General features: G+C 39.8%; 1 protein-coding gene across 1 annotated transcript; it reads left to right on the top strand.

The window, feature by feature from the left end:
* Positions 1-9841: 9841 nt before the first annotated feature.
* LOC128743786 (leucine-rich repeat-containing G-protein coupled receptor 4-like) lies at positions 9842-11471 on the top strand. Its single transcript, XM_053840453.1, has 2 exons — positions 9842-9875; positions 9947-11471. The coding sequence occupies exons 1-2, from the start codon at positions 9862-9864 to the stop codon at positions 11469-11471; spliced, it is 1539 nt and encodes a 512-aa protein (XP_053696428.1). The 5' UTR covers positions 9842-9861.
* The last annotated feature ends 1847 nt before the right edge of the window (positions 11472-13318 follow it).

Here is a 13318-nt window from a genome sequence, read left to right on the forward strand (position 1 = left end):
TCTGCACGATGTAAATAATGAAATCGTTATCTGTCGTACTTTTAAGAAATAAACACTTTCTTTCATCCCACTTAGATCGCAAGATCGTAGCAGAACAGGATCCAACTTGAAGTTTCTCGAACTTAGGAGTGCTACTACGTACTTATGGTTTCAGCTACTGCGAACGGTAACCTGATAATAATTACGCTCCCAAGTTCGCCTCTGCATCGACAGTACCCCAGCAGAATAAATGATGCTTCAGCAATATATTCATTTTCTTCCTATGACTCGAACTGATAAGGGTACCTCACTGCGCAGCGCTTATTCATGCACATTAGTTTCCGAAGAATATTCATCGTTCCGTGCAACAGGAACTGCATTCGGTTTATAGTGGAATCATTGCGTTCGTAAGTAGAAATGCGTATTGTGTTTTCAATGAAAAAAAGTCCTTTAAACTTTTTCAGAAATTTTCATTTGTTATTTGCTACAATTCTTACAGTTTCGCTTCCGTTGTATGACATTTTTGAAATATAATGCTGAATATAATTAAGAAAATTTCCATTTCAGAGAAAACATTTTCGTTAAATTCTATTGTAATAAAATTTACACAGTACAACAAAACAGATTTTATTTACTTATATCCACTGAAAAGTATAGATTACCCTCAATAAAGTTTTTCTAAATTTTATTTAACTTGCGGAAAATAAGAACCTAAAGACGTAGTATAAAAGAGGATTGATTCTGACTGCTATTTGAAGTCGATATTTGACTTTTTGCTGAGTTTGTTAGCTATAACATTTTGATATGCTCCTTTTTAGAAATTGTGCAAAGTTGGCCGAGTTTCAACATATTGTTAACTATTAACTATTAATATGATGATTTTTCCAATGCTACTGTTATGACTGTTATGACCCTTTACATCGTATCGTGGTAATTTTTTTAATATTTGCTTTGATTTCAGATTGTTTATCCATCACTTCAATAAGCTTTACTAGTAGATAGTAGTAGTACTAGATGACGTGATACAAGTTGATGTAGTACAAAATGATGCAACTCAAACCGAGTTATATGTAATGTTGGTGATAAACCCACGTTCTCAAATGCAATCAGAGAAGAAGTATTGGATTTGACACTTTGCTCTGCAATTTCTGAGAAAATTCGTAATTGGTGTGTCTCAGACTTCACTATCTGCTCATGAACACATCATGTTTGAATGGGGTAGAGGAGATTCTACGCCTGTGACATTTCTTGAACCAAAAAAAAAAAAACAGACTGGGATCAGTATGTTGATCACTTAAACTCAAACACGCTTACAAGTTGTTACAACTTGTCATATTGATTCGAGTCTACAACATGAATCATTTTGTCAAAAAGTTTATGAAGTAATTATTAAAGCGTACTACTACAATAGTTGTCCTTCCAAACATTCGTCCTCGAATAGGGATGTTCTGTGGTGGAATCTGAAGTTGGAACGTCATAGGAAAAATACTCGAAAAATGTTCAATTTAGCCAAACGTACTTCAAATTGGACTCAATATAGAAAAGTTCTCACTATGAGTACAATAAAGAAATAACGAAATCCGAGAGAAAATCTTGGATGCTAACATGCGAAACCATAAATAATACACTAACAGATGCAAGACTACATATAACCCTTGAAAAAAATCACACGACTGAACTAGGCAATCTTAAGTATCAAGACGGAGCTTTTACTAAATATCCAGATGTCATTCTAAACTTGTTGATGGAAACACATTTTCCGGGCTCAACTGTGTGTGTGGTCTCGGAAGGTATTGGTGTAGAAAGTTGTTCTACAGAGATTCTCTCAGAGTCTAATAGAGCGGATGGTATAACACCCGACATATCTGACGAAATCTTAACAACAGCCAGAGCAGTAAATGCTGTAAGATCATTTCAGCTATTTTTGTGTTTGTTTGATTATAGTCACTTTAACAGCTTGGGTCATTCGTAACTTATTTCAGCTATTTAAATCTGCAAATCTGCTAAATTGCTTCAAAAAGCTGAAGCAGTCCTGGTACCGGCGCTCATGCAAGATTGAAATACTAGAAGTATGTATATTTGTATTGAAGTTTAAGATTGAAATAAATTCCATCGAAATAGAGTAAAGATCATCTTCATACCGAAAGAGGGACGGACGAATCCCAAATCCTTCAGACCTATCAATCAACCTTGCTTCTATTGAAGACAATGGAAAAAGTTCTGAAGGATTATGTCGATTGAACATACATGCAATCATATCCGTTATCTAACTATCAGTTTGCATATCAATCTGGTAGTACGACAGTCACACAGGCACTTCATACCATTCTGATTCAAACTTCGAATACTTGGAATAAAAAGCTCATTAGTAGAGAAGTGTCGTCGTGGTTGGGCCGCTTTTTGGCAATCGCCCAAAACTTCCGTTTCAAAAGGAATTTTGGAAATCTAAATACATCGTTGGAAAGGTCTAACAATAAGCTATTTGTCTGGAAAATCTTGAACTGATTACTTAAAAAATATAAATAAAACTTTATTTATAAGCATTTACATGAAGACAAAAAATGTTGTCATAGTCGGGCCATGTTGTACAGGTTGGGCCACCGATGAAAATACAAGAAATACGTATTGAAATTCTATATAGGGACATGAAAAGAATAAACTCGATGAGCAACCGCCCATATAAGCAGAAAACCCTTATTTTTAATTCCATTTTTGCGAATTCTTTGGCGATCTTGTAAAATCAGTATCGCCTTTTCCGAAGTGTACAACTACAATAAAAAAACAACAAAAATCTAGGTTTTTATCGTATTAATTTTGCTTTATTTAATTACATTTTACGTGACTGACATTCTCTAGTGATTATTCCGCTTCTGCGCCTAAAATTATGGTGGCCCAACCATGACTACTCAAGTGGCCCGACCTTTACAAATAGCGCTTTTCTAGTATTTCACCTTAGCCTTCCCAAACACCTTACTGGAGGGGATTTTTCTACAGTTTTCTACAGTTACAGTGCAGCACAACACACTTCATACATTTTCAAAATTTATTTTGATAATTACATTTCATGAATCATGTCTTGAAGAAAAGTTCATTGCACCTGGAAAACTTTTTTTTGTAAGATTTAGTCACTGAATTCAGTACGGGTGTTTTGAATACACGATTGAAACTCACAATATTGTGAAAAGTTAGCTATCACAGTAAGAAGTTTTACAATGGTCGTATCAGATATCATGAGTTACTAAAACTGTATAAATCGTGATGGCCCGACCATAACAGTGGCCCGACGATAAGGACATTCTAATGAACAGGGTGGTATACAATAAGCGTAATATTTTATCATATATTAGCGATATCCCGGGCACACCGACATGAACGATAAGGGCCAGCGATGCATCAACTTTGCAGCTTCCCGAGGCTTGGTGATGAGAAGCTTTATCTTTCCTCGCCAAGAAGGTGAACCAGATTCGTAAGGGCTACCGTAAATTCGGGTGAAATTGATCACTTTTTCGAGTATTTTTCAATTGAAACATATTTATTTGTTTAATTGTTTGTTTTAAACTCCATCTGACTTATAAGTCTAAATTAATTTACTCTTACCATGTATGATAAACTCAATCTCACCAACCGCTTAAATTTATTCAGTGATTCGCCAAATTGGAAATGTTCCTCAACACAGCTAAAAACTCTGACACACGATGTAACTGCCCAGGTAACCAATAAGCATTAATATAAGCAGTAAATCAATTGTTTATTAGCATCCCTGGCGTTTTATACTGCAGGTTGCTGTTTATCAGCCTTTTGACTGCATAACTGTTGTAAATTGGCATCCATAATTCTATTTAAATTCTTCTTGTCGGTAACTCGCTGCAAATAAGCATTGTCAGCACTATAAGAGGGCTAGCAGTAAAGTAGCCGCATATTTTACCAAAATAGCATTTAAGTAACATTCAAGGCAACTTAAATGCTTATTGGCTTGCATTTAAATTGCATTGGAAATGCTTATTGGTTACCTGGGTGGTTTGTCGCGGCCAAATTCGGTACGGTGAAATAGGTTAGTTAGCAACGATGACGGTCTCAAAGTCCTGTCAGATGCACAGCATATCGACAGCAACGACATTGACAGCACTTTCGGTGAGTCAATTTTTTCGCCGTTTAACAGTTTGGCCACGAACAAAGCCTGTTGTTCCTTACGTCGACATTCTAATCTATCTAATGCAAGCAAACGGCAGCGGTTAGAAGAATAATGGAGCTGCCGGAAAGGACCGACTCCCGGCAGAAGACTACAAAAATGGCCAAGAACCGCTAGCAACGGCACTTCACTTCCATCTACAAAAAGGGCGACCGGCTAGATTGCTGTAACTACCGCGGCATTCCGCTGGTTAACACCGCCTATAAGGTGCTCTCCCAGATTTTGTTGCGTTGTCTATTCCCAGTAGCAAGAGAATTCGTAGGGCAGTATCAGGCGGTTTTTATGGGGGCCCTTGCTACTACGGATCAAATTTTTCCTCTTCGACAAATCCTCCAGAAATGTCGAGAGTACAACGTGCCCACGCATATTTTCGTGGATTTCAAAACAGCTTACGATATAGTTGAACGCGAGCAGCTATGGCAGATAATGCACGAGTACGGTTTTCTGGACATACTGACGCGGCTGATCAAAGCTACCCTGGAGCGAGTGATGTGCTACGTGCGCGTTTCGGGGACACTCTCGAGTCCTTTCGAATCACGTAGAGGGTTGCGGCAAGGGGATGAACAGTCATGTATGCTATTCAATAACGCTATTGAAGGTGTGATCCGGTGTGCGGGCATCTTCAGCAAGACTAACCAACGCCTAGCCTTCGCAGACGACCTCGGCATCATTACTAGAAACCTTAGGATGGCGGAGGCAATCTACGCCAGACTAAAAACGGAAGCTATGGGATGACGGAGGATGGGGTTACAAATCAATGCATCGAAAATCTCCCTATTCCCTCCGCAAGACGCTTCGATCAAGGAACATCCGCCGCCGCACAGAGCTGATGATGTGCAAAACGCTAATCAGACCGGTAGTCCTGTACGAACTTGAGATAGCAACTTTGCTTACGGAACACATACGTGCACTTGCCGTATTTGAACGAAAGGTGTTGCGGACTATTTTTGGCGGAGTACAAACGGATAGCGGAGAGTGCCGTAGGCGTATAAACCACGAGTTGCAGGCACTAATTGGAGAGATTCCCATCGTGCACCTGGCGAAAGTTGGGAGACTACGCTGGGCCGGCCACGTCGCAAGGATGCCGGACGACTGCGTAGCGAAATCCGTTCTCTTTAAGAATTCCACCGGCACCAGGAATAGAGGGGCCCATCGTGCTAGACGGCTTGACCGGGTTGAAGTCGACTTGTGTGTGTCGGGACGCGTAACGAATTGGCGATGACTAGCCCAGGACCGAGTACAATGGAGAGGAATTCTTGATACGGCAAGAGCCACCCCGGCTCTCGGCTGGTAAAGTAAGTAAGTGTTCTATGTTATTTCTTTCGTTATTAAAATCGAGTAAAGTATGACTAAAAGTAAATGTGGACGTACCTCGTGCGTCACCGGCACACATCTTGTGGTATAAACTGACATCATTTGACATAACTTTATTTAATTGTTTATGAAGGACAACTGGTGCAAGTTTCGTCGAAATATTCCACCACGTTACGGAATTGAAAAGAGTGGAACTAAAGACCTTTTATCGCTTCCTCCTTAGTGACATCAAATACATAGAAGAAGAAACGGATTTTGCCATTCAGTATATTATATTCTGGCCTAATTTAGCTAGTTGTCAGTTGTCACTAGTTTAAAGTGGTGCTAGCGTAGTATGCAGCTAATAATGTCGATTGCGTGCTAAAAAAGATGAGTCCTCCAAATTGTTTCGGCATTTCAGCCAATTGAAAATTTTTGGGCAGTTGTCAAAGAACAACTTCGATGAAGCGGGAGACAGTTACCAGTGCTAAAGAAATGTATGCAAAGGTGAAGAAACAGGCTGATTTAGTTACATCTTCCACTGTGCAGGGTATGATAAGTTCTATAATGAAAAATGTTCGCAAAAATGTTTTATCAGAACCAGAGAAATACAATGATGTAATATTGTAAAACTAAATTAAAATAAAGCTAAAGCTAAATAAAAATACTGCAATCCTAGTCATTTAGGGATTTTTTGCGACAACCCACTTCCAAATTATAGATTGTTTTATGTGTACAGATTAACTTTTAGCCAGGCTTTAGTATGAGTACGGGAGGGGGAGAGAAGTCACTATCAGCTCAAGGTTTTTCCAGTGTATATCGGTATACTTATAGTATTTAGATCCAAATTTAATTGTCAGATGAATTTCTCACTAATGCCGTTGCAGAAGGGTCAAAAAGAGTGAGGCAGATCCACAAGTAGAGACATTTGCATCGCGGGGTAATGAGAATTTCCTTCCTGCAGTCAATTTTGCTATACCACTTACTTTTTCAGATGATTTTGGCAGCACAGGGCAAATTGGTCCCTTTTTTGAAACATATTGATCAATTGCATACAATGAAAGATTACAGATAGTGCAAGCGGCAAGGTTCGTATTACAATCACGAATTATTTCATTGAAAAACTACATCAGTTATAAAAAGGCATTCATAGATGGCTTTATTAAAGTTATAATTAATATTATTGGTACTAGCATCAGTGACGGGATTTCGACTTTTATAATACAACGCATAGAAAATAGCAAAGGCAGATGGTGTTTGCAACCTTTTACCTACGAACATGGACCACGTGCCAAGCTAATATTAGTCACTTCCTTACTTATAAAGTAGAGATCCAACAAATGACCACTTTCCTTTATGATACTATTTAGCTGTCCCAAACATATATTATGAGTATGCCTAATCACATGAGGCTCCGTTGAGAGTAATTAATGTATGTTTTCCATCCGTCCGGAAATATTACTCTTACAAGAAGAGAAGCATGAATAAAAAATAAATTCAGTTTTTGAAGGTTACGATTCGTAACAAAAAAGTTTGAGTAAAATAAAGATGATAAAAATTTTCATTCGAAGTTTCAAAATTCATGCACTAAACCATTTTTGAAACGTCATCATCTGAATCTGAATCAGATGAACATTATCTATATCATTGCTCTCATTCTGAATGCAGGCATGGAGGGGGAATTTTATGTGTTGTTATGTTGCTGAAATATTTCCCCGATTATCCTCGAGGTACGACACTGGTCTAACAAGTCAGTCGTCGTATATTCAAATCTCGACTGGGAGGGGGTGTAAGAGTTTACAGGTTCGTAGCACTAGCCTCGCAATTATCCTGTAAGGTCAAGTTCCGAATACGGAATGTATTTTTTTTTTTTTGTATGCCAGAAGGGCATTGGGTTAAAAGGCCACTGCGACAGTCTTAATGATCGTCTTTTGTGGCAGGCCCCGATTGCTGTACACAGTTTACGGATCGCTCATACCCATTGATGGAGTTGAGCGGAATAGTTGTAATCCTGTGCCCCAATTCGGTACTACATGGTTTATAAAGCCAATGACCGTTTTGGGATTTAGGCTCCATACCTGATATGGAGTAAGAAGGAAACTTCCTAAGAAGTTGTGCCTTGATAATGCAAGAGCTCCGCAATAGCAGAGCAGATGCGCTGAACTTTCAGGTTCAGAGTTACAAAAGCGGCAGGTGTCAGATGATACCTTGCCGATATTCTTTAAATGATAAAGAGCGGGGCTATGTCCTGTTAGGAGTCCCGTGATCGTGCGTAGTTCACTACGAGTTAAATGGAGTAGTTTTTTAGCTACTGCAGGGTTTGGGTAGATAAACTGTTTAGCTTGTCTACAACCCTGTGTTTGATTCCAACGGGATGCTATTTCTAGCTTTTCCCATGTCATCAGTTCGCCTTTCACGGCGGATGTGGAGGTGCCCAGAAACGGTTCAGGACCAATAAATTGCTGAGCTGATCCTTGTCTTGCTAGGTTGTCAGCAAATTCATTGCCCTCGATTCCGCAGTGACCGGGCACCCAAAGTAATAAAACTTTGTTTTGGCGGGAGAGTTCCCTCAATGCTGTGCTGCACTCCCAAACTAATTTGGACACGCATTTGGCGGACTTGAGAGCCAGTAGTGCTGCTTGGCTGTCCGTGAAGATACCGATTTTCGCATGCCTGTACTTTCGTTTCAAGCATATTGTCACACAGATGTATATGGCATATACTTCTGCTTGAAAAACGGTGGGCCACTTTCCTAATGAGATAGTTTCCCTGATGCCGGGTCCGTAGACTCCGGAGCCTGTGCAGGCCCCCATTTTTGAACCATCTGTAAAAAAACAGATAGTTCCAGATGGAAGATCTGGCCCTCCATTATTCCACATTGAGCGATCTGTTTCAATCACCTCATATGGAACGTCCATATTGGGCCTGGCTTCCATGCAGTCAGAGACTGAAGTTACTAAGGGTGTCAGATTGAATTCCCGAAGTATGCGAAGATGACCGATTTGGTCACCTTCGAGTATGGTTTTACTCCTTTGCAACCGTAGTGCGCCGAGCTCTGCTTCCTTCTTCACATGAAGATGCAAAGGCAGTAAGCATAGCATTGCCTCCATGGCTGCAGTAGGTGTTGTACGCATGGCACTGGTAACTGTAAGACAGGCCAGGCGCTGAACTTTGTTTAGTTTGGCTTGGGCTGTTACCTCGTTCACCTTTGGCCACCATACGGCTGCAGCATAGGTTATCCTAGGCCGTGCAATAGTAGTATATGACCAGAAGGCTAGTTGAGGTTTCAATCCCCAGGTTTTGCCAAACAGTGACCTGCATGCCCAGATAGCCGAAGTTGCTTTCTTAACAGCATAATCTAGGTGGGCAGCCCAGTTCAGTTTTTTATCGAGAATTATTCCGAGGTGTTTGACTTCATTACTGAAGCTCAGTCTGACACCATTCAGTATAGGCGGAGTAATGGTATGTTTCCTTCGCCTAGTGAATGGTATAACGACTGTTTTGGTGGGATTTACATTAAGTCCCTCTTGTGAGCACCATAACATGGTGGTGTTTAGAGCTCCTTGCAATCGACTTGACAGTACTGCGTCAAACTTTCCTCTGACGACGGAATGTAACATTTAGGCTTTGCTTTACTTCTATGTTGCTAAAATGTGTTTATGAATTTGTTTTGTGCTTGTTTTGACCATAAAAATATTCGATATGTTCAAAGAAGTTCCTCATTTGTAGTGGATTACCTTTAGCTAAAGAATATCGCTTGGGTGAGAACAGATATCAGCTACGATTATTGTTGACTTTGCGTAGTCTGCTCTCAAATGCTATGGCACTATGTGGCAGATCGCATAACAAGGTGGTCATAATCTTGATATAAGTATTACTCTAAACTTTCATGTTTCACCTTACGTATCAGCAATATGAATAAATATAGTTTGAGTTGCAAAAAACTATAAAAATTGATTAAACAGATGCATGATTTTGTACCTCATTTCCATCAAACATCTTAAGTCAACCACTGAGTCGATCTGCGCCCACTGTGCAGCATCATTCTAAACGCGTAGTGCCCGTTGGTTATCATTGCGGCGGATCAATCATCCTCAATTAAGACCTCAAGTACGGAATACAAGCGCACTTTCATTGGTGGCCAGCCAACGCTGACGTGCTGGCCGTGGGCGTATAAGGAAGCGTTACCGTATAAACGGTCGATCCCTGTGCCACTCTTCCATGTTACAATTATTGTCAACCGTTTTCGGTGTTTCTCTATTCAGCGATTTTATTTCCATTCGTTTATGAAGATGATCTCAGTCCGAACGCGGTTTATCCGCTTTCTCCGAATCTCGTTGGTTCAGGCGACTTCAGTGTTATTACGACGTTTGTGATAAGAACAAGTTCGCAGTTGAGGGATGTTTACAGTTTGGTAACATTTAAGAAAAATAAAGGCAGAGCACCAAAGGATTAACTTACTATTCTTTATTTTCTTCATTCAAGGATTACAATACTAATCGGTGCTTTGATGACTTTTAGACTGGTAATCAGTACCGGAAACGACGATTTCGTAGATGCTTGTTTTGGAAAAGAGGGAGATAAACCACCACATTGCGAATACATCGACTTCGATGATGTATTCGAGAGCTCCGACATTAAATTTAATTGGAGTTTCATAACGAAGCTGACAATAAGCAATAAAAGAATCGTCGGAATCCCGACGAGAATGTTCGAGTCCTTGCCTAATCTGGAGAGCTTTATTGTTGTTAACAGTTTGTTCTACCGAGAGATTGATCCAAACAGCTTCATTGATTGCCACAAGTTGGAACACATAGAAATAACCGGTACAAACATCTCATTCCTGGATAGTCATCTGTTTCCGAAGACTCCCAATTTGAAGCAACTACTCTGTCACCATAACAAAATCACCGAGATCAAGCACGATGCGTTCGAGTTTCTCATAGGTCTGGAGGAGCTCAACCTATCGTATAACAATTTAACTCGACTGCCGAGTGGAGTTTTTCACACGATGAAATATCTGAAAACGTTAGATCTGAATCATAACCGCTTGCTGTTGCTCAGCTTCGATAGCTGGTTCCCACCGGACGGGATTCACTCTCTCGCTTACCTGGATGTATCCTACAATCAGCTTATTGAGTTGGCTTGGAGTGAAATCACCACGAAGAAAGTAAACCTAAAGTACAACAATCTAACCAGCATTCAGATCGCCGGCAATTGTACCGAGCTGCACGTTTCATACAATGCGCTACAATCTGTTACAGTCGGCAGTAATTGCTCAATTGAAAAATTATATCTTGCCCACAACTACATCCGCAACTTTGGCGATCTTCGAAAATGTTCAGAGTCTCTGCGGACGTTAGACATCTCGTTCAATGTGTTGCAGCGCCGTTTTGACTTCCTGGGTATGAAACAGCTGACTGCACTGAACGTGGAGTGCACCAACATTACCATAGAGTACACGACCCTGCATGACCTGCGGAAGCTACGTTTTCTCGACATCTCGTACAACAACATTAAAAAGATAGACTTTGAGAACCTCACCTCGCAGCGATTGCTCGAACGTTTGATGATTAGCGGCAATCCGATTGGGAATATGTCGATCGAGTCGATCAAGCGAAACTTCCCAAATCTGAAGTTGCTCGGAATCTATGACCTGCCGTGGAACGAGTCGTCGCTTTCGGTGGCAATCGAGGATTTGAAGAAGCATGATATAAAACCGTACATCAAAAATGATTATCTTTTCGAAGAGAGTCTGTGTCCGCTGAAGATTGTGCGTAATTTCAGTGGAACCGGTGATGAACACGACGAATCAGCCGACGGTATCGTTGGTTCTGTTGCTGATAAAACAGTGGAATATGTGGTGATTGTGCTGTTGGTTTTGGTGGTTTGCGGACTGTTATCTAAAGTTTTTATCGATAGTCGATACTATCAGGAGCTGTTCAAGGATCGTGGTCGTCGATCCTCGATTTCGCATGAAAGCCTAGTGAGTTGTGATTTGAATGGTTGATGAAAATAAATAGGGTGAAGAATATATGCTAGCCTTGTTTTGTCTTATTTAGATTACATTTTATATTGTGTGAATCTCAACCTACCATCGTGGGCATGAACGATTGTATTGTGTGCTACTGTTTTGAATTGCACATATATATAAAATTGATTTTTTATTTTTAAAAAATGTTTGAGTGTGTGTCCGCTAGGCTTTCAGAATAGCCTTAGAATGGTATTTGAAAATAAACAAAACTACAAAGTATACAGCCTTAAGGGTTGTACGAAAGGGTGACGTAGGACTATATCAGGTCATTAGATCAAAGACTAATGTAAACTGTATTTCTGGCAAATATACGTTTATAAGCATCTGTGAGTGCCATTGTTTAAGTGGATATTTAAAAGAGAAGAGCGAAATATTTAGATTCAATTCTTCTTCATTGAATGCAATGGTGGCTTTGAAAATCCGTGGACGGGAATTCATAAGTACAACGCTTGCAACCATTGAGATATAGAGATTTCTTTTAAAAATCACTTGTGTGCATCATAAAGGTTGAAATAATAATGAATGACCAGTCCACAAATTATTGTATTAAATATGATTACGCGTAGCTTGACATCGACTTTGATTTGAAAGGGGTGAGGGGTCTCAAACAATCATAAAATAAATTCATGCCTTCAAAAACTCGCACATGTCAAATTTGGTTCCATTTGCTTAATTTGCTCTCGAGTTATGAAGAAATATATGTTTCATTTGTATAGGAGTGCCCCCCCACTGTTAAAAGACAGATGAATTTCAGTATATCATAGAAAAAATTTCTGCCTCCAAAAAGTCCCATAGCCAAATTTGGTTCCATTTGCTTGATTAGTTCTAGAGCTATGAGGAAATTTCAATTTCATTTGTATGGGAACCCCCCTCTCCTCTTGGAAGGGGAAGGGGTCTCAGTACTTTCGTTTGACGTCGAAACAGAAGCGTTGTACGGCCAGACAGATTTTTCGGGTCATGGTTTTTGGGTAAAAATGGGATCGAATGGGTATTCAGGAACGATTGTGTTTTTTTGGCGTAGTGCAATGATGCTCTATCAGGCCAAAACACGTATTGTCCATCTGCATGATGTTTTTGTAGAAACGGGATCAAAATTTTGTTCAAACATTCGTCTGGTGCATTTTAATTGATAGCCAAACCAGAGGGCTTGTTGTTGAAGAAACGAGAAAGAGAACGATGTCCTTCTGCTTCCATAATTTTGGCTGATCTTCTACTACATTGCTTGCGAATAGTTCTTGGGCATCTTAGGATATGGTAAACAGTCGAAGCCGCAACATATTCGCTTTTCAAATGTTGTACCGTAAACTTTTTCCCGAGATTTCTGTGGAAATTCGTTGAAGTGTACTACGCATACGCACTCGCGGAATGCTTCTTGTTTTGACGCCGTTTTAAGCAAAACTTGGCAAGCATAAACAAATCAAAAAATACTGACAGAAAGAGGATAGAAAGAGCTAACACACACACTCTGATTTCTCCCTGAGCACGTTTGTTGTTGAGTATACGGGCCTCGAAAAAATTCCAAAATTTTAGTTGTCCCCCGTTATTAGCATTTGAAATCTTTCATTCAAACGTTACACTTCTATTTTCGTTTTAACAAAGTGCTACCCAATTCCAGTATAGTGAACAAAGACGTAGTGCTACGTCAAAAATCTGGGATGTCAGCTTTGTTTCAACAGCAATAAAAATAATGTTTGAATAACTGTGCCAACATCGATCCAATGCTGTATTTGTTAGTCTCTTTAAGTTCAATTTTAAGTCCTGTTTCAAGTGCAATTGGTTCCCATTGCAAGTTCTACTTTAAGTCTAATTTCAAGAATAATTTG

This window comes from Sabethes cyaneus, chromosome 3, assembly GCF_943734655.1.
Source record: "Sabethes cyaneus chromosome 3, idSabCyanKW18_F2, whole genome shotgun sequence".
NCBI classification, from domain to species: domain Eukaryota; kingdom Metazoa; phylum Arthropoda; class Insecta; order Diptera; family Culicidae; genus Sabethes; species Sabethes cyaneus.